We start from the raw sequence: 19384 nt of genomic DNA, 5'->3' as shown, positions 1-19384 counted from the left end.
GGGAAAAAAAAAGATTTCCACTTGATTTATATAATGGTTAACATAAACTTACTGCTTTTATTTTATACAGACAAGGTCTTTACTGGGTGTATTTGAAGAAGATGCCACAGCTATTTCCAACTATATGAACCAGTTGTATCAGGCTATGCATCGGATTTATGATGCACAGGTAAAGAACTAAAGGCTGACTCAGTGCATTTATAAAATGAATCTTTAAGTCCATGGAGACAGAAATAGTATGTCTCTTATTTACTGGTGTTTAGCCCTGTCTGTGTTGCAGAGTAATAAACATTTGTTGAATAGATGAATGAAGATTCAGTATTTTGTGTTACAGAGCTCACATTTCTATTACTGGTGTATAGTTTGTAGCACTACAAAAGTGATGAAGCATCTGCTCCTCTTCCTCAAACACAGTAAGGACTTTCTTAGCGAAACTCATTGATAGTGAGCTTTGCCTAAGATTTGACTGAAAACCCCATATTGTCACCAGTATTTTCTCTAATCATGTTTTTAATCTTATGGGCTACTTACCCTTTTTGAGCAGAGGACTTGTAAGTAGCTAGCCTCTATCTAGTTAGAAGGTAATAAAGATTAGATATAGCTCCCAGGTATCAGAAGATGAATTTTAAAAGAAGGCAACTAGACTTTTTAGTTGAACAGACAAAAGATTTGAGCCTGTGTTTATGCTCCTTAATTATAAGCTTTAACAGCAACCTGGGTCCTATGATAAACTCTCCTTGGGATTAATTAAGAACACCAGTTTCTTTTTTTTTCTCAATTTCTCTTCTTTCTGAACTCAAACATTCATGAGGTACTTTAAAGTTACTGTGATAGCTATTTATTTTTCTTAGTGATAGGTCTCTCAAGAATTTAATTTCTGAAAAAAAAAAGAATTTAATTTCTGACTACACAGATTAATATGTAAAAGAAAAATTACATTTGTCATTATACTCATCACTGAAAAAAGTCTTTAAAAAAATATTACCTTCATATGGCTGTGTTGCTGTACTACTTGACTAGGTCGACCACATTTGGTTGTATGTTATTAAATGCTTCATAGTAGAGAACAGGGATAATCAGTCAACACTGTAGACTGTCTTAAGATTTTGCAAAATAACATTATATACAGCTTACTTCTAGCTTTAAATATTAGTTTTTATTAGCTGAAAAGAAAAGGCACACGTCTGAAACACTGCCAAACTCCTTGATGGTGTCTATTTCATGGTTTGAGTCTCCCTTTAAAGTGCTTTAGTTGTAGTTCCCTTTCCAGTGGTTTAAGACAACATGTTGTACAGTATTTAAGTGATGAATAAAAGTGGCGTAGGTATCTTCAATTAAAACTTCTTTCTTTATCTGTACTATTGTGTTAATTTGAATGTTCATCTTTTCCAGAATGAATTAAGTGCGGCAACACACCTGACTTCAAAACTTTTAAAAGAATATGAGAAACAGGTACTCTATATGAAAGTTTTAAAAATATGATTTAAAATGTGTAGTGATACAGTATCTATATAGATAAACAGAATTTCTTTTCAGTAGTTCTAAGCATTTTAGAACTCATAGAAGGTAATTTAGATACGCCATTGAAATTCCATTATTCACTTATGTCTAATTTTAATGACTTTATGTTAGAGACAGAGGTTATCTGATTTGCCTCTTTTTTCTTTTTTTTTTTTGCCTCTTTTTTCAAATGAAGGAACTGAGGCTTGCTCAAGGTTACACAGCTGGCTAGCAGAGGAACTGGAGCTAATTTTAAATCTCTGAATTCCTAGTGTGGTGTGCATTCCTATATATCATGTTGATTGGTTACTTAGCAGACATTTTAATTAATGTGTACTAATTCTATGAATTACACTGTTTTATAAAAATGATGTTTTTAGAGCTTATTCAAAATTTGTGAAGTTTTCTGAAGTTATTTAAAAATGAAAATTATAGTGCCAGTCACAAAAGACAGAGCATTGGACCTTTACTTCATCTCTGTTTCTCACTTTTCAGCGTTTTCCACTGGGGGGTGATGATGAAGTTATGAGTTCTACTTTGCAGCAATTTTCAAAAGTTATAGATGAGGTAAATGCTTACTTTATTTTGCTTGGATACGTGATCTTATAATTAAGTTACTCAAGTTGTTTAGCTTTTATTGGGAACTTTTATTATGATTTTTATGAGTAAATCTCAATTATAAAAGATTACTATTTAAAGAAGGACCTTGTTTCCAAATCTTGGTGACTGTCTTATAAAAATAACACTATATATGTCTGATTAAAGCAAATTGTTTTCAAGGAATAAATGTATAATTGTGTTCTCTTGACTCTCATGTAATATTCAGCCTTTCATTGTGTTGTTTGATGTAGGCAGGGAGAGAAGAGTTAAGCTGTTAACTAATCACAGGACTGCCGGGGAATTCCCTGCCTGTTTTTTAATTGGGTTGTGTTTTAGTACTATGTTTAGGAGTTCCTCATTCTAAAGAATACATGTCCCTTAACAGATACGTGACTGGTAAATATTTGCTGCTATTCTGTGGGTTGTTTTTTTGTGTTCTTGATCGTATCCTTTGATGCATGAAAGTCAATTCTAATGAAGTCCAGTTTCTGTTTTCTTTGGTTGCTTGTGCTTTTGTGTCATTGCTAAATCCAAAGTTATCACATGTTTTCTTCTGAGAGTTTTTAATGGAATATTTTTGACTATCACAAAATTATGTGATATTAGTGTTCCCCTTTTATGTAAATGTTATCAACATCCTTTTTTAATTTTTTTAAACTGCACTTCCACTACAGGGCAAGTGGGATCTTAGTTCCCCAACCAGGGATCAAATCTGTGATCCCTGTAGTGGAAGCGCAGACTCTAAACTGCTGGATGCCATAGAAGTCCTTGTATCAATACCTTCTTACTAGATTTTGTGTAATTTCCATAATGCTGGTTGATTGTCTCTTTTTAGTTATTTGGGTTTTTTGATCTTTCTTTTACCAGCTTAGCTCTTGTCATGCGGTACTTTCAACGCAGCTTGCTGATGCCATGATGTTCCCCATTACCCAGTTTAAAGAAAGAGATCTGAAAGGTATTGAACTAAAGCTTATGTTTACTTTCATTAGCTGTCAGAAGATCACTGCTTATAAAATGTGTATTACTGTACACCTTAACCATTTCTGACTGTAGCAAGTGTCACTTTTACTTCAGTTGTTAAACATTTATACGGGCTCCTGCTAGATGTTAAGCTATATACTGAGGAGTACTGATATGAGTAAGATGCCACTTCCCTTGAAAAAGCTCAGAGAAAGAGATGGGAAAACATAATTATGGTACTCTGTTGGGATGAGAATGGTGCTGTGAAGGCTGGCTCAGAGGAGGGTATCAGGAAGGCTTCACCACAGATGTAACATGAGCATTGAACAATGAAGAAGAATTTGCCAAGAGAAGAGAGTCATTGTTTTATTAGAGGGACCAGAAAGCACAAAGTTATGGGTTATAGAAATATATGACTTGCTTTGAGAAATTCAGTGTGGCTGCAGTGTTGGATGTGTTGAGACATGATGGGGGACACCTCTAGAAATAGATTAGATCATGCTAAAGAGGTTGGACTTGAGCTTATAAGTAAAGAGAAGACAATGGAGGTCTTTAAGAAGTGGACCTATTCTAACTGTTTTTGGAGGATGGATTTGATGCTAGGAGAATGGACCCAGAAGTTGTGAGAGTGCAGTGAGGTGTGACCAAGGCCTCAGCTGGGACAGTGGCATAGGAGATGAGCTGTGTGGGTGGGTTGGAGCGATGGGATGTATGGGGGCTGGCCCCTCTAACACTTCATGTCTCAGTAGCTTGTGGTGGGTTTTTTTTCCCCCATCTAGTATTATCAGGTGATAAAGCAAGAGCTTTATAGACTTAACTTTGCTTTCTTACAATTTACAATCTCAGACAGTCATACAGACTTACCTACACAATACGTAGATAGAATAAAAATATTGAGCTAATGTATCAGTGATGATAAAGTATTTAATGATACATGGAATAAAGATGTATTTTGGAGATGGAATTAAAATGTCTTGGTAATCTTCAAGAATAATCTTTTCCAAGGTCAAGAAACAAGACCTCTTTTCTCAGTCTAAGGGGACTGAATATCAAAATCTTGTCAATAAAATGTTTCTCATTCAGCATTTGAACTTATTAGAGTCAATAGCAGAAGATCAGTAAGTTGGATTCTGGTACTAAATCAGGATATTTGTATATTTGAGAATTTGCAGTAGTTTTAAAATTTATTTTTCTGTCATAATTTGTGGCAAGTACAATTTCTGGTGGTGTAACAGTTGCTAATGAAAGTAAATGTTCCCTAGGGCTAGTTGAAACACAGTAGCTTTTTCACTTTAAATGTTGAAGTTTGAAATATTACTTGGAGTTTTAATTGTAGCTTAAATTTCTAAACATAATTTAAGATAGTTCAGAAATATGCTAAACTTAAATTATTCTTGAACTTTTCCAGAAATATTGACATTAAAGGAAGTGTTTCAGATTGCTAGTAATGGTAAGCTCTGATTACTTTATACAATTATTTCTTTCAGTGATCCAAATGATGCATTTCCTTATCAACACAAACCTGTAGCTAGATTTTATGCAATAATCAAAAAGAAATGAACCTAATTAAAAACTTAAGTGAATATTATTTAAATCTGTTGTTATTTAAGTTGCACTGTTTGTCCTAGAAGAAAAATTTCAAAGGAAGTTAAATCTTGTGGTTTGTTAACTTCATGATACCTGAGAAGGTATATATATTTTTCCTTCCTTATTTTCCTGTATATTTCAAATTTTCTTTAGTGAGTATTTGCTGTTTTTGTACTAAAAATACTTTTAAAAAACTTTTAGTAGACTACTGTTTCCTTGAAATTAAATGTTTTTACCAATTTAATAAATAGAAACATACTTTAGGGTGCTTCTGTGTGCCTGTGAGGAACATGAGGATTCATTGATCACATAGTAGAGAATTCTTATTTTGCTTCAGTATATCTGTTGAAAGATGCACACGTGAAACCCATTAAAGCACTTATAAGTTCTGCAAAGTATTACTGCATTGTTGTTAATAGTCATTTCTGTTTTCCAGATCATGATGCTGCAATTAACAGATATAGCAGATTGTCCAAAAAAAGAGAAAATGACAAGGTTTGGTACATATTACTCCTTCAGTATCACAGTTAACGGGCTTCCCTGGCGGCTCAGTGGTTAAGACCTGTGTGCCAACACAGGAGATGCGGGTTCAATCCCTGAGTTAGAAAGATTCCCCAGAGAAGGAAATGGCAACCCACTCTGTTATTCTTGCCTGGGAAATCCCATGGACAGAGGAGCCTGGTGGGCTGCAGACCATGGGGTCACAAAGAGTTAGACACAGCTTAGTAACTAAACAACAACAACAAATCACAATTAACAACTGTTTCATGAGATGGTCTACTTTTCCAGTTTAAAAATGCAGTTTGCCAGCAGTAACTTCATGCATTTTGCTGTATCACCCTTAGTTTATTCTTTCCTGCGGTTACTTTAGAGCCTTTCTGTTAACTGTTAATTATCAGAGAATTATTAGTTGTCTTTTTAAACAAAATATTTTTCTGTTGAAAGAATTTAATAAGCAAACATACTACTCCAAAAGTGTAATTGATGCCCAGGTGTAACATCATCCCCTTTCTCTTTGTATTTTGATCACATTGCATTTGTTTTGTTAAATATATGTATTCAGAAGTGTGTTCTGAGATATTGTGGTGGAAACGTTGAAGTGTTCCATACTTAACTGAATGAAATTCTGCCATGAGGCCCTCCTCCTTTACAGAGAATATGTGTGTTACGTGTGGATGGATGGATGGATGGATGGATAGATGTAGGCCTCCACCAGATATTTGTGAGTGAGGTAGCCTCTGTGCCGGGGAATTGTATCTGCAGCCTCACCTGCATCTGCTGGTAGGGGCACAGTGACCACTTGTGGGGATCCACGGTTGGGTATGATTGACACTGAAGCAGCCACTGTGACACAGAAAGGGGGTATTCTCTCACAGAATCAGTACACAGGCTTGCTTTCTTTGACTACTCAATTTGGTGCAGATATTAATAAAATATATACATTTTAAGATCTACATTCGTTTGTTATTTTGACACAAAAAAAGTAATTAAAGACTCTGAGGATGAATTTTATTTTACATTGCCTCTGGCTGTTACAGGTAATTTTTAAAAAATATTTCCACTAATTTACTTGAAACATTTGTTGAGCACCTACTCCATAATGGTGACTATGGGGGAAACAATGTAAATAGGCTCCACTTCTGTCTTCAATGAGTGGATAATCCACATTTATTAAAGGCTTCCTGTATGAAGGCATACAGCTAGAGCAGCTGCCAGAATACAGGGATTAACACGGAGTTACGTGCAGTAAAGAAGTCTTAACAAAATGCTGGGAGAGCACAGACAGGGCAGTGTATCTTTTTGATTGGTAAATTGGGAAAGGTTATACTTTTAGGAGGTGCCATTTGCACTGAAGATGAGCAGATATCAGTGGTTTGGGATTAGGGGAGAGGGCATTTCTAGAAGAAAAACAGCCTCTGCAGAAGCACATGGTAGAGTCTGGAGAGTGTAAAAGTTAAGAGCACTGGCTCTGGAGTCACACTACTTGGGGACTAATCTCAGCTCTGTGGCTTATTTGCCTGAGGTCATACACTGGTTAGTGAATTTCCCTCTCAAAAAACTCAGTAGTGCTGAAGGTGAACGAGAATACATATAGATTACCTGGCTTTTAGCAATTATTATTATTTCTTGCAATAATTATAATAATGGAAAGGTAATCATTTCAGTGCATCTGGAGCACAGGATGTATCGGGAGGAGGTATGACTAAACAGAAAGAAAGTAGTCATTTGGGGCCAGGTTCCCATGCTAATGACTGAAATATGTGTTATCGAGAGTAGGCAGCCACCAAAGGATTTTAAGCGAATGAGTAACAGCATGCAATTGTGTTAACAATTAAAATACTAATGGAAATATGAAGGGGACAAAGCTAGAGGGAACCCAATGAAAAAGTACTGGAATAGTTTGCAAAGGTATTAGAAGAACCTCAGATAAGGTTGCGATTGAAAGTGGAGAGGAAGGAATACTTTTCAAAGATACTTTGTAAGTAGAATTGACAAGACTTACAGTAGGAGGAGGAATAAAAAATGAGTCCTAAAATTCTTGGATGATGGATGGATCCAGGAAAAATTAAAAGAGCTAAGTAGAGGAGCAAGTTTTATAGGGAGCATACTGTCTTCAGTTGTGTACGTTTTCAGCACACACACACACATAAAGAACCTCCCTGGAGATCTGCTTCCTCTAACAACTGGGAGAATGAGGGGCAGGAGATAAAAACTGGGGAGTCATTGGTGCATTGGAATATTCTTGGTACTTGATTTGGTATTCTAAGGAAAGCAGGAAAAGAGAAGAGACAGAATGTATTATGTAACAGGTGCTCAATGAGTATTTATTATCTGAGTACAAGAGACATGGTTTAAGTGTGGGCAAAGGAAAACAAATATAAGAAAAGAGGCGCAGTAGGGAGAGAATGGTATGCTGTGAACTCAAAAAGGTCAAAGATTAATGGCTAAGCTAAAACCAGACTGTTGTTTGTTTTCCTCCAGGCTTTAGTTCAGTCACTATACCATTCTCAGTTATTTGCAGAATTCTGCTTTTAATGTGCATTTTAAAAAGAAAGTGGTTGGTAGTAAAACAGGAAAACTATCTTATCCAATATTCTGCAGGATTTTTATCTCAGGAAATAAGAAAGCTATGTACAATTGCTGGCAATGCACTTTTTTCCTTGGATAGTCTCTTCCCCTTGGCCACTACTAAAGGTAACTTAAAATCAAATAAATAATTGTATTTTTAATCTTTTCACTCAAAGGTGAAGTATGAAGTAACAGAAGATGTCTACACTTCCAGAAAAAAACAACACCAGACCATGATGCATTATTTTTGTGCGTTAAATACTCTTCAGTACAAAAAGAAAATAGCATTGTTAGAACCTCTACTTGGGTATATGCAAGCTCAGGTGAATACTGTACTGTGTTTTGGTTTGTAACTGTCCTAAGAACTTTCTTTTAAGTTTGATTTTTATGTTAAATGTAAAGATATTACAAACTAAGGTCAAAATACTCATTTTTGTCTGTTTTTAAAGCATTTTTTAAAATGTCGTCAGTGTGCTGTCTTAAGGAAGTTAGGGAGAAGGGTTTTCCTTGCAAATGAAGATTTCAGATATTTTAAGGTAAATGAAACACACTTACCTTAGATTTAGACCGTGTCCATCTCAGTTGAGGACTGGGAATAGAAAGCTAAAGGAACTCCAGAGCTACTCCTATTGCTCAAGCTTCCAATCACTCTTGTTTTATAATAAATCTGAAAGAGAATGGACATGCTTGAGTTTGTCTCATGTTCCCTGCATACCTCCTGAGTTAAAATTAATGGATAAACTCCAAAGTATTCCAAGAGTTGTACATCAGGAAGGAGGCTAGAAAATTAAGTTTGAGTAACATAAGACAAAATGGCAGTGCCCTAAAAGGAAGAGTTTATGAAATTTGAATATTCCTTTGAAAATGAGTGCTTATTATTCCTCTGATATAAAATGTATCTTTGTAGTAAACATAAAATAGTTTATCCATATGACTTACTTGAAATGTTTTAAAATATCTTTTCTAATTTTAAAAACTTACTTACCATATGTATGTGTTACTGTATAAGAGGATGCATGGTGAAATTTAAGTGTAGTTTCTTCAGTGACTCGATGCTCAGTAAAAATCATTGTAAACTACAACCTATTTTTACATAAATGGGAATAACCCTTTTTTACTTAGCTATGTATCTTGGTAATTGTGTATATGATTCACTCTAAGTATTTTGTTTGTGTGTGTGTTTTTGTTGTTAACCCTCCCACTCCCACACCCTCTTGCCCCAGATAAGTTTCTTTAAGATGGGTTCTGAAAATCTCAATGACCAACTGGAAGAATTCTTAACTAATATTGGAACAAGTGTACAGAAGTAAGTATTTTCTTCCTTAAAACTGAAAATGAAGTTATGAGAATAAGCTAACAGCTAAATACCATAATCTAAAAATATTTAGCACTTAATTTCAGATGGGCTGTTTTCCCTGCCATGGGAGTGTTTCTTGAGGGACTTGTGGATGCTTCTTGGTTTTCTCACCATCTTTTCCACAGCATTTGAACTCTGAATTTCATAACAGTGTCAAATCGGATGGTATTTTTATTGATTTGAAACTAGGTTTTGTGTCTGAATATAACAGGCACCTAATAGTAATTATCCGTAAGTGAATTATCTTCACAATTATCTAAATTATAGAGTATGGATGGGAGATTATTAAATAAATCTTGCTTTCCAAGCCATGAAAGATTTAAAGAGAGAGAGAAAGCAGTTCTAATCAGCTTCAAAATCTGAGCAGTCATGTGGTTAATCTGTGATATGGAAAGAGATGAAAATGATTACTGTTTAAAGGTACAGGACAGAGCAGTTTGAAAATTCCTCCAAAGTGAGTCATTTGGTGTGGATTCATTAGTTTTGGAATTTGGTATTTTCAAAATATCTAAAGTTTCAAAATGTAAAGCTGCTTTATATCATGCTACTTTAACCAGCCATGCTACTGCGGTTCTTTAGGAAAACGTACAGAACAAATATACAGAGAAATGAGACTGGTGAGGTGTCCTTTGTTGTGGTTGGTAGTAAATAATCTGTTCTCTGTGTTAGTGTTCGCAGGGAAATGGACAGTGATGTAGAGACCATGCAGCAGACAATAGAGGACTTGGAAGTAGCCAGTGACCCCTTATACGTGCCTGACCCAGACCCCACAAAATTTCCTGTTCATCGAAACTTAACCCGAAAGGCTGGATACCTTAATGCTAGGAAGTAAGAAAACTATTGTTATTTTCATATAATGTGTATCAATTAAGGCAAGAGAAAGTCAATATAATACACAATTGATATCTCCAAATTGTTTTGATTTTACTAAATATAGAATATTTTTACTAATACCACAGTTAGTATTTATGTCAACTTTTTGACAGATGAGGTACATGAGTAATTTTCAAAAGTAAAATTCTATTTAGATTTTTACCAAATGATTCACAATTATTTTAAACAGTGAAACCAATTAGAGTTTAAATAAATAACATAACAAGTGAATGTTATGATAATCATTATCATAATTTAAAATATATGTAATCACACCATCAAGTCAAATGTTAGATTTTACTTGAAGAAAGGATAAAGCAAGTTAACATGCGAAGTAAAATACTTTTGTTTTGAATTTATTCCCTTGAATGTTGAACTATATTTTATGGAGCATGATTATAATAGCTATAATTTCATCATTTCCAATCTTGTTTTGGAAATATATACATGCTCACTCACATAAGGGGGTCAGCATATGTGAATTTATGACTGAAAAACTGATGTTTATGTTTTTTAGGCACCTTGGTGCCTTTTTGCCTGGAAAGTCTTTGTCATGGGCTTTATCTTGTGTCTGGCTTATGATGAGATTTTAGGTGTATTGTTATTAAAGAATAAATATACTTTCTTCATTTAGTAAAACAGGCTTGGTGTCATCTTCCTGGGACAGACAGTTTTACTTCACGCAGGGTGGAAACCTAATGAGTCAGGCCCGTGGGGACGTAGCAGGAGGCCTGGCCATGGACATAGACAACTGCTCAGTAATGGCTGTGGACTGTGAAGACAGGCGGTACTGTTTTCAGATCACTTCTTTTGATGGCAAAAAGTTAGTATATTTCTCTACTATTAAAAAAAACTGTCATATCTTAAACTACTGAAATGTAGGATAATTCCTTTGCATTTGGACAGTGTGTAGATCTTTTAGAATTATTATGTATTAGGATAATTTCCTTTTTAATTTTGTAGAAATTAGTTGAATTTTCCTTTTTGACTTGCATAAATGATGTCTTAATATTTTGAGGCTGTCAAAGCAAGTTTATGTGGTAAAGACGTGTGATTTCGTGTTAAGAGACTGGTTACTGAAAGTCCAGGTGTAGGGAAGGCAGCACAAGTTAGTATGAGAGTTTCAACATGGGGTCAGAAAGTTTGAATTCTGAATCCACCGGCTACTTTGTAGTCTCAGACAAGTTATCTAACCTCTCTAAGCTTCATTTTTCTACTTGTAAAATGGGAGGTGGGAGGGTCTTCATTTCTATTTTATAAACTGTTATGAAGACTAGAAATCTAACATATGTAATGTGCTCAATGTGTAGTAGGTACTAATAATAATATTTCAAAATGTTAATCATACATTTCTGATTATATTAATTATTTAGGCCATTTGTGGTTATATGCCATTTTTAAAACTATACCTTTGCATTAAACAAGAATCCCATAAAACAGCTTTTATTTATTTATTTTTTTTTACCAAACTAAGTTCATTTTTATTTTTTTTATTTTTTATTTTTTTATATTTACTGTAGCTTTATTTATTTATTTATTTTTAAACAGCTTTTAAAACAAATTTTTGAGAAGCTCAGAAAAAATATAAAAGGGAGTATGAAAAAAACCTCACTAACCAGAAGCAACAGTTAACTTCTTGGTTATTGCCTTACAGTTTTTGTATTTTATTCTAAGTACATTTTTTAAATAGTTGAGAAAATACTGAATGTTTATTTCATAGTCCTTCTGTAAACATATAATGGATGTCAGTTACAGTATGCCACTTATGACACTAGATGTTGGGAGTCCCTGTGTTCATTTGTCCAAATAACCTAACTGTTAATGTTATTGGATGTATTTACATTTTTATATTTTCAGTTTTCTGCTAATGCTTAACATGATTCCCATTTCATATTCCCAGTGTGATGCAAAATTAGCAAAAACAATTTTTTTCCTAACTCTTAAAATATTAACCTCTATAGATGAACCTAGCACCTATAATACAGAGTGAAGTAAGCCAGAAAGAGAAAGACAAATACTGTATATTAACGCATGCATGTGGAATATAGAAAGATGGTACTGATGAACCTGCAGGGCAGCAATGGCAACGCAACATGGAGAACAGACATGTGGACACAGTGGGGGAAGGAGAGGGTGGCATGAATTGAGAGAATAGCATGGAAACATATACATGACCATATGTCAAATAGATAGCCAGTAGGAATTTGTGGCACAGGGAGCTCAACCAGTGCTCTGTGCAATCTAGAGGGATGGGATGGGGTGGTGGGAGATGAGACGGAGGTTCAGGCGGGAGGGGACATATGTACACTTGAGGCTAATTCATGTTGATATATGGCAGAGGCCAACACAGTATTGTAAAGCAATTATCCTCCAAAAAAAAAGAAGAAAATATAAACCTCTGTAGAAACGCTGTATCTCCTTATGTTAGTGATTAATATATTGAAAAGTTGGACTTAACAATATTCAAGGAAAAATAGTAAATAAAGAAGTAAAATGAGTGTTTTCTATTAAGACCACTGACTTGTATTTGAAATATATGTGGTGAGTGTCAGAAAGTTGAAATGCGTTGTCTTAGTGTCGGTGTCCCTTTTCTGTAGCCTGCCTGCTGAAAACCAGCACATTTCTTTTTTGGTACCTCTTGGCATAGATAGACAAAGTGAAGAGTTGTTAAAATCTAAGTCTGATACCTCTGGTAGTTAGTCTCCTTGGTTACATGTTTTCTGTAGTGTTTTGTTTGTTGATACTGATTGGTTTTATGTGTATCTTTAAAGGTAAAAATTTCTCATTCATGTTAAAAGTACTTCAGAAAAAGTTGAATGTCAGACTTTCTTGGTTTTTTTTTTCTTTTCAGGTCTTCAATTTTGCAAGCAGAGAGTAAAAAAGACCATGAAGAGGTAAAATTTTATCTATTCATATTTGATTTCTTTAGCACCACCTTAAGCAATTTTTCTGATGACAAGACATGTTGATGTGTTCATTTTAGAAATTTGGGAAATCCTGGTTAATTTTTTCATAAAGGTCAGTTGTCCCTCCAGCAACATTCTTAAGTTTCCCGTGGAATTTTGTAAGTGGACCTATAACGAGAGACCTTAGAGATCCTTGTTTGCTGTCCTTTTAGAAGCTCAGATTCAGAAATAGCCTTGTGACTGCTGCTCTCTGGCAGGCTGCTAGTATCATGAGGCTAGAGTTTAGTTCTTCCCTTCTCTTACCAACCCTCTGAGACAGTATTTGCTGCATTAAGAACATAGCAGCAGGTGTAGCATGGCAGTGAGCAGCTAAGGCTTAAAACCTCGGGGAAATGAAAGAAAGAAAAACAAAAATCTGGGAGTGTTCATTCTTCCTCGTGACTCTTTTGTTTTTGGCTCCACTTTTACTTGTAGTACACCAAATATGGAAGGTAAGTTACTACTAAGAACTGACAGTTGAAAAACTGTGTCTTGAGAAATCTTCAATGAAAATATACTCTTAAGTTGATTCTGAGCCATCTTATCTGGTATTATATAATTGTCTTGGTAGAAGACAATGTTGGAAATCACATAGAGATCAACTTTTATTTACTTCTTATAGAAAAGAGTAGGTATTAAAGCCTGCTTTTGATCCCTGAGGAATACAGATATATGTCTGCTCTTTGCAGGGTTTTTACCAAACAGAATAAATATTAGGTTAGTTTTATGAGGCTCCTCAGGTACCAGAATCCTTGAGAGTGAAGCAGAGGATGTGGGGCAGCGAGTGTTTTCTGTGTTATTTATAAACCTGAAAGGGAAGTATGTAAAATACATTCACAAGGAATATATTTAGCTCTTAACTTTTTTTACATTGGTATTAATCATGATATCTGAGTCCAGACTGTTTTATTTGGTCAGGATTAGAGGAGGATGTGATATTAAAAAGATAAATACAGACTATTAAAGTATAATTTAATATGATGGCTATATTTTTAATGAAATAAATATGGGATTTAAAAATAACAAATCTCTTCAGTGTTCTGTTATACCTTCAAGTATTATACATATATATGCTTTTGTATATAGGAAGGTATCTTATAAGAAAGATTATATGTTACTTCTACTAAGACTTCTATTGCTCTCTTTTAGAAGGGAAGCACTGTAGAAAAAAATACTAATCATATTTTTCTGTTTTTTTCCTCTTGGCAGTGGATCTGTACAATAAATAACATATCTAAACAAATATATTTAAGTGAAAACCCAGAGGTAATATTTTTATTTTATGGTATCCAGATCTGGCAAAATTTAGTAATTCGGTGGTGTGTATGGCTTTTATTACATTTTCTCAAGTTCTGTAATCTTTTAACTTGCTCCTGGATGTTTTATAATGATCTTACGAATTTAAGAAAATCAGTGCTAACTGTAGAGGAGTCTTTTGCTTTTACTAACTTGATCTCCTGCCAATCTAGATTTTTCTTCCTGTTATGTCACTTGGAAACAACAAAAAATTAAAATGCAAATTAGATGACTTGTTTATTAACAAGGGAATTATTAACTAGGGACTACAAAGGGAATACAGAGTTTGGATTTGAATAATTCAGACTTACTGTACTTTTATCAGAAGTCAAAGTTTTAGTATTTTTGAACTTATCCAGAATTATTTATGAGAGAAGAAATATTTAATCACTTTGTGATAGTGTCTTCATATTTTTGCCTAACCATAAGACACAGAAGTGCAAAAATGTTTTGTGATTATTTTTTTCTAGTGTACACACTGTTTTATTTAGCTCGTGTTTTAAATAAGTTTTAAATTATTTAATAAGTTTTAAAATATTTCTTATGGAAACTTTTTTCAAATCTAGCCTGAAAATATCCATATTAACTTTATCAGTAAATACACAGATATTTCTGAGCATGAATACATTCTGTAAAATTATGTAAACTTCAGCATCATAGTCATATACTTAATATTTTGTGATTATTTCTTACTCCTTTTAAATTTCTATACTTAGCAAGTTTGAGTGCACATATGCTAGGCACTGTACTAGGTGCTAGCAATACAAACCTTAATCTAAAAAGTCTGGGAGTTAAAAATTTAAAGAAAAAACAATATTTCCTATTATGTATATTAATAGAAAAAAATCAGATTTTTCCCTTAGATTTATAGGAAGTAAGAGGAAACTTAAGTTATAATGTTGTGAAGTTAATCATACATATATCTTAATACTAAGGCTAGAAAATGTGGAACTACTTTAGTAACTTTTACAAAAGTACAATTTAAGTTTACAATTTAAGTATAACTCAAGACCACTCTGAGAATTCAGAGTTATATTTAAACTGTTGGTTTTCTCGCTTAACTAATTAGTCCTTTTTTACAAAAATAGGAAATTGCCGCACGAGTAAATCAGTCAGCTTTGGAAGCTGTCACTCCTTCCCCATCTTTCCAGCAGAGGCACGAGAGCCTGAGGCCTGCAGGGTGAGTTGCCAGACCCTGGGCTATTTAACGAGCTATGTGGGCTACTGAAAGTGTCAGCAAACACTTGGGTCTTAGCAGTGCTAGTTACATTAGTACAAAATGGTTCTAGGAAATGTATTTTCAAATTGGTGAATTCACCAGCAAGAGCACTAAATAAATAAAGATTCCAAATTTCCTTAGTGTTTATCCCTAGGTTAACGTGATTTATGTTTCTGAACTTAGTAATTGGAAAGAAATCTTTTGATAAAGTAGCTGTGATTTGGGATTGTATTTATTAAAATTTGTTCTTCTCATCGCTTTATAAAATTATGTTTTTTTTCTCATGGTTTCAGTGTTTAATGTCCAAGAGAAAACTAAATGTAATGCTTTCTTGTTTTCTTCTCTGCTTAGACAATCTCGGCCACCCACAGCTCGAACCAGCAGTTCAGGATCCTTAGGATCTGAGTCCACAAATTTGGCTGCCCTCTCTCTAGATTCTCTTGTTGCCCCAGATACCCCAATACAGTTTGACATCATTTCTCCTGTGTGTGAAGATCAGTCTGGCCAGGCAAAAGCCTCTGGCCAGGGAGGCAGGTGGGTGATAGGTCTGTAAAGCTGTAAGGCTTATGAGCCCATTTCTACAGTTGAAAGCCATCTCTTACATATCTAGTGCATCAGCTAGGTTTTTCTTTCTGTAATTACCTAACAGAATTTTAATAGTTGAAGAAGAATCATGAAGGCTTTTCTCTGTTTTTGCCTCAGTTAAATGAGTTCAGATAATTTAGTTTTATAAATATTCAATTCTGAATGGTTTATCAGACCTACTTCTAAGGTATTTACTCTTAAAATTACAGAAGAAAGGTGACAGTCCTGTGACAATAAAGTTGATATCATGACAATATTTTAATGTATGAGAGTAATATATATGTGCCATAGATTTATTGGAAAATGTTATATTGTGTTAGAATAAGAAATCTCCAGCAAGGTACTGAGACATTGTCATGCTGTGAATTATTAATGAATTATCTTTATTTATATAATGATAAATCCTTGTCAAAGTAGTTAAAATTTTTCTTTGGTTATGGATGAGGGAAATATGGCTTAAGGCAAATCATTAAGTAGGTTGGACACTTAATAAATTAATAATGTAGTAATTTGGGTATACATGACTGAGGCAAAGAAAGAATAATTTACATTTGCTCATAGGAATATACTTAGCATTTGATATAATAGGTCAGACACATATTAGGGAGATTAATTTCATGTTATCTGAAAGCCAGTGTTATCTTAGAACCACTTAGCTCTCTGCTTATAAATCCTACTTTGGATTGTACTTTTCTTTCTTTATTGTGGGTGTGTCATGAGCCCAACACACTTAGGAAGGAAGTTGCTTCCATCTCTGGTTAGCTGTTCTTGCATTCTGTTACATGTGCCTTGAGAAATCAGGTCTAATACTAGAAAATGTTTAAATTATTGTAGTTAATTTGCGTCACGTACTTAGAGGACCTAAAAGGTTTTTGGTTTGTTTTTTTCCACAATCCAAGGAAATTTCTGGTATTTTTCTCATGTAACTAAAGTTGAAGCTAAATCAGCCATTTCTCTGTCCTAGTTTATTTAAATTCAGGAACTTTTGAAACATGGTTAATTTTGATGTTGATTTTTGTATGTCTGTGACTAAACATCCTATCTGTCTACATTTTCTGAAATATAGCAACTTTGAGTTCAGCCTATTAGTGTAAGGGCAGGGGCCTTCGTCACAAGTAAGTTGGTCATCAGTAGTGTTCCTTAACAGGAAGGGGTATTTTTGAGCTTTTAAAAATGTGTGTACAAGGTTTCCTGACTTTTAGTTTTTAACTCTGGGTTCAGTGATTGAGATTGCTTCCCTGTGGCTCATGGTGACTGACCACTGGATCATAATTTTTTTAAATACTTTTCAGGCGTACAAATCCATTTGGAGAATCTGGAGGAGGTACAAAGTCTGAAACTGAAGGTAAAATAAGTGTAGTATTCTTATATTTTAGAGATTCTCAGAGGAGTAAACTGCAAGAAGAATTTGTTGTTTACATTTGTTCTGCTGTATGTTTTAACGGTATCTTTACTTCACAGTTTTTTCTTTTTACTCATAGTGCACTTAAAGCAACAGAACTTACTCAGACTTAAGATTTCATTATTCACACAAAATTATAGAATATCATACTTTTGACTTCATAGTCAGATTCTCATTGTATAAGATATCCTCTGACCTTTCCTAACAGCTGTTTTCTTCTGGTTCTGGAGCATTTTTTTTTCTTTTTCCCATACTTATTTACTTTGATATAATTTCAAACTAACAGTAAAGCTGTCAGAATAGTAAAAGGAATTCTTTTAACTCAGAACCACCAGTTGGTGAAGCATAATCTTTTGCTGTTGGAATTTGAGATCTTACTTTTCTTATAACATGAACACTGTAGTTAGGAGTTATTTCCAAGTGCTTCTGCTAGATTGAATATTTCATTGGAAAACCTAAAGAAGGCAGTGTATTTAATTTCCTAGGAAAAGAAATGTGGGATTTAAAATTACATAATGTACCTTGTTTTGTTGTAGAGTCTATACTTCATCAGTTGTTTATTGTCCGATTCCTTGGTTCTATGGAGGTGAAATCAGATGACAATCCAGATGTTGTTTATGAAACAATGCGCCAAATTTTAGCTGCCCGGGCCATCCATAACATCTTTCGTATGACAGAATCACATTTATTAGTCACTTGTGATTGTTTAAAGTAAGTAGTAACCTGTCCCTCAAAAAACTGTGGGAATAAATATTTACATAATTTTAGCATAATTAACATTTTCCCCTAAATTTTATGTATTATTATAGGTTAATTGATCCACAGACACAAGTTACAAGGCTCACGGTGAGTTCTACATGTTTAAAGCTTTAAGGCTCTTCGTACATACACACAGTTTCCATCTGATAACCCTGATTCTGTATATTTGGATATGGAAGCATGAATTATGATTGATTATTTTAAATGGTTATAATTGAGTTTATGACCATGTCACCAAAAAATGTTGTAACATTCCATGTAGTTGAAAGAATCAGTGCAGTCTGGTGTGATATTTAGTATTTATGTTTATCCATCAGTTAGGGAGCATACAGCATACACTAAAGAAGGTAGCTCAGATAGTAAAGCGTCTGCCTACAATGCGGGAGACCCAGGTTTGATCCGTGGATCAGGAAGATCCCCTGGAGAAGGAACTAGCAACCCACCCCAGTATCCTTGCCTGGAAAATCCCAGACAGAGGAGACAGAGGAGCCTAGTGGGCTACAGTCCATGGGGTCACAAAGAGTTGGACACGACTGAGTGACTAACAAAGAAACTAACAAATTAAGGAATTAAAAGGCCAACATGGTTGAGTTTATTTTATAATCTATTTTGAAATGGCTGCAGGCGTGTGCTTCTGTTTAATCATTTAATAACAGAAACCATATTTGTTACTGAATTTGACTTTGTAAAATGTGTTAATGACTAATAAATTCAGTATTCAACAACCTTTTAATGCTCCTGACAATCCAAACCAAATGTGAGATTGTTTGTTCTTGGATTACCTTTCCGTTAAGAGAAATGATTGACTCTAATGTTCTGTTTATGCTATTTAATAACATGAGTTTGTCATATATAGAAGCGCTGTTATAATGGTCTGAAAAATTCTCATGTTTGCTTCTGATGTTTTCTGTGCAGTTTCCATTACCCAATGTAGTTCTGTATGCTACACATCAGGAAAATAAGAGGCTTTTTGGATTTGTTCTTCGGACATCAGGAGGGAGAAGTGAAAGTAATTTGTCATCAGTCTGTTATATATTTGAATCAAACAACGAGGGTGAAAAGGTACATGGCTTTTCAAGATGTGTTTCTATTGTGAAATATGTGTCAAAGTTCTTACTAAGATTTTTGGATAAAACTCCCAAACTTTGTCCAGTCCAACTAGTTGCTTCACCAAAGCCTATTGTTTTGAAGAGAGCTGAGCTGATGGGTTCGGCTCTCTGACTCCACAGACC

General features: G+C 34.3%; 1 protein-coding gene across 2 annotated transcripts in view; it reads left to right on the top strand.

Annotated features, from left to right (window-relative positions):
* The window catches only part of APPL1 (adaptor protein, phosphotyrosine interacting with PH domain and leucine zipper 1), a 32691-nt gene that overhangs the window by 7906 nt on the left and 5401 nt on the right, over positions 1-19384 (top strand). For both annotated transcript variants that reach the window (XM_020889767.2, XM_020889748.2), the window contains exons 2-19: positions 71-169; positions 1393-1452; positions 1996-2067; positions 2968-3055; positions 4469-4510; positions 5084-5142; positions 7893-8039; positions 8940-9022; positions 9743-9901; positions 10581-10769; positions 12798-12840; positions 14101-14157; positions 15276-15367; positions 15758-15940; positions 17284-17336; positions 17930-18104; positions 18203-18239; positions 19068-19214. In XM_020889767.2, coding sequence (XP_020745426.1) covers positions 71-169; positions 1393-1452; positions 1996-2067; positions 2968-3055; positions 4469-4510; positions 5084-5142; positions 7893-8039; positions 8940-9022; positions 9743-9901; positions 10581-10769; positions 12798-12840; positions 14101-14157; positions 15276-15367; positions 15758-15940; positions 17284-17336; positions 17930-18104; positions 18203-18239; positions 19068-19214 — 1785 coding nt within the window. The remainder of the gene's footprint in view (positions 1-70; positions 170-1392; positions 1453-1995; positions 2068-2967; positions 3056-4468; positions 4511-5083; positions 5143-7892; positions 8040-8939; positions 9023-9742; positions 9902-10580; positions 10770-12797; positions 12841-14100; positions 14158-15275; positions 15368-15757; positions 15941-17283; positions 17337-17929; positions 18105-18202; positions 18240-19067; positions 19215-19384) is intronic.

This window comes from Odocoileus virginianus, chromosome 26, assembly GCF_023699985.2.
Source record: "Odocoileus virginianus isolate 20LAN1187 ecotype Illinois chromosome 26, Ovbor_1.2, whole genome shotgun sequence".
NCBI lineage: Eukaryota > Metazoa > Chordata > Mammalia > Artiodactyla > Cervidae > Odocoileus > Odocoileus virginianus.
Note: the sequence above shows the minus strand (reverse complement) of the source record. Positions and strands in the feature narration are given on the sequence as shown.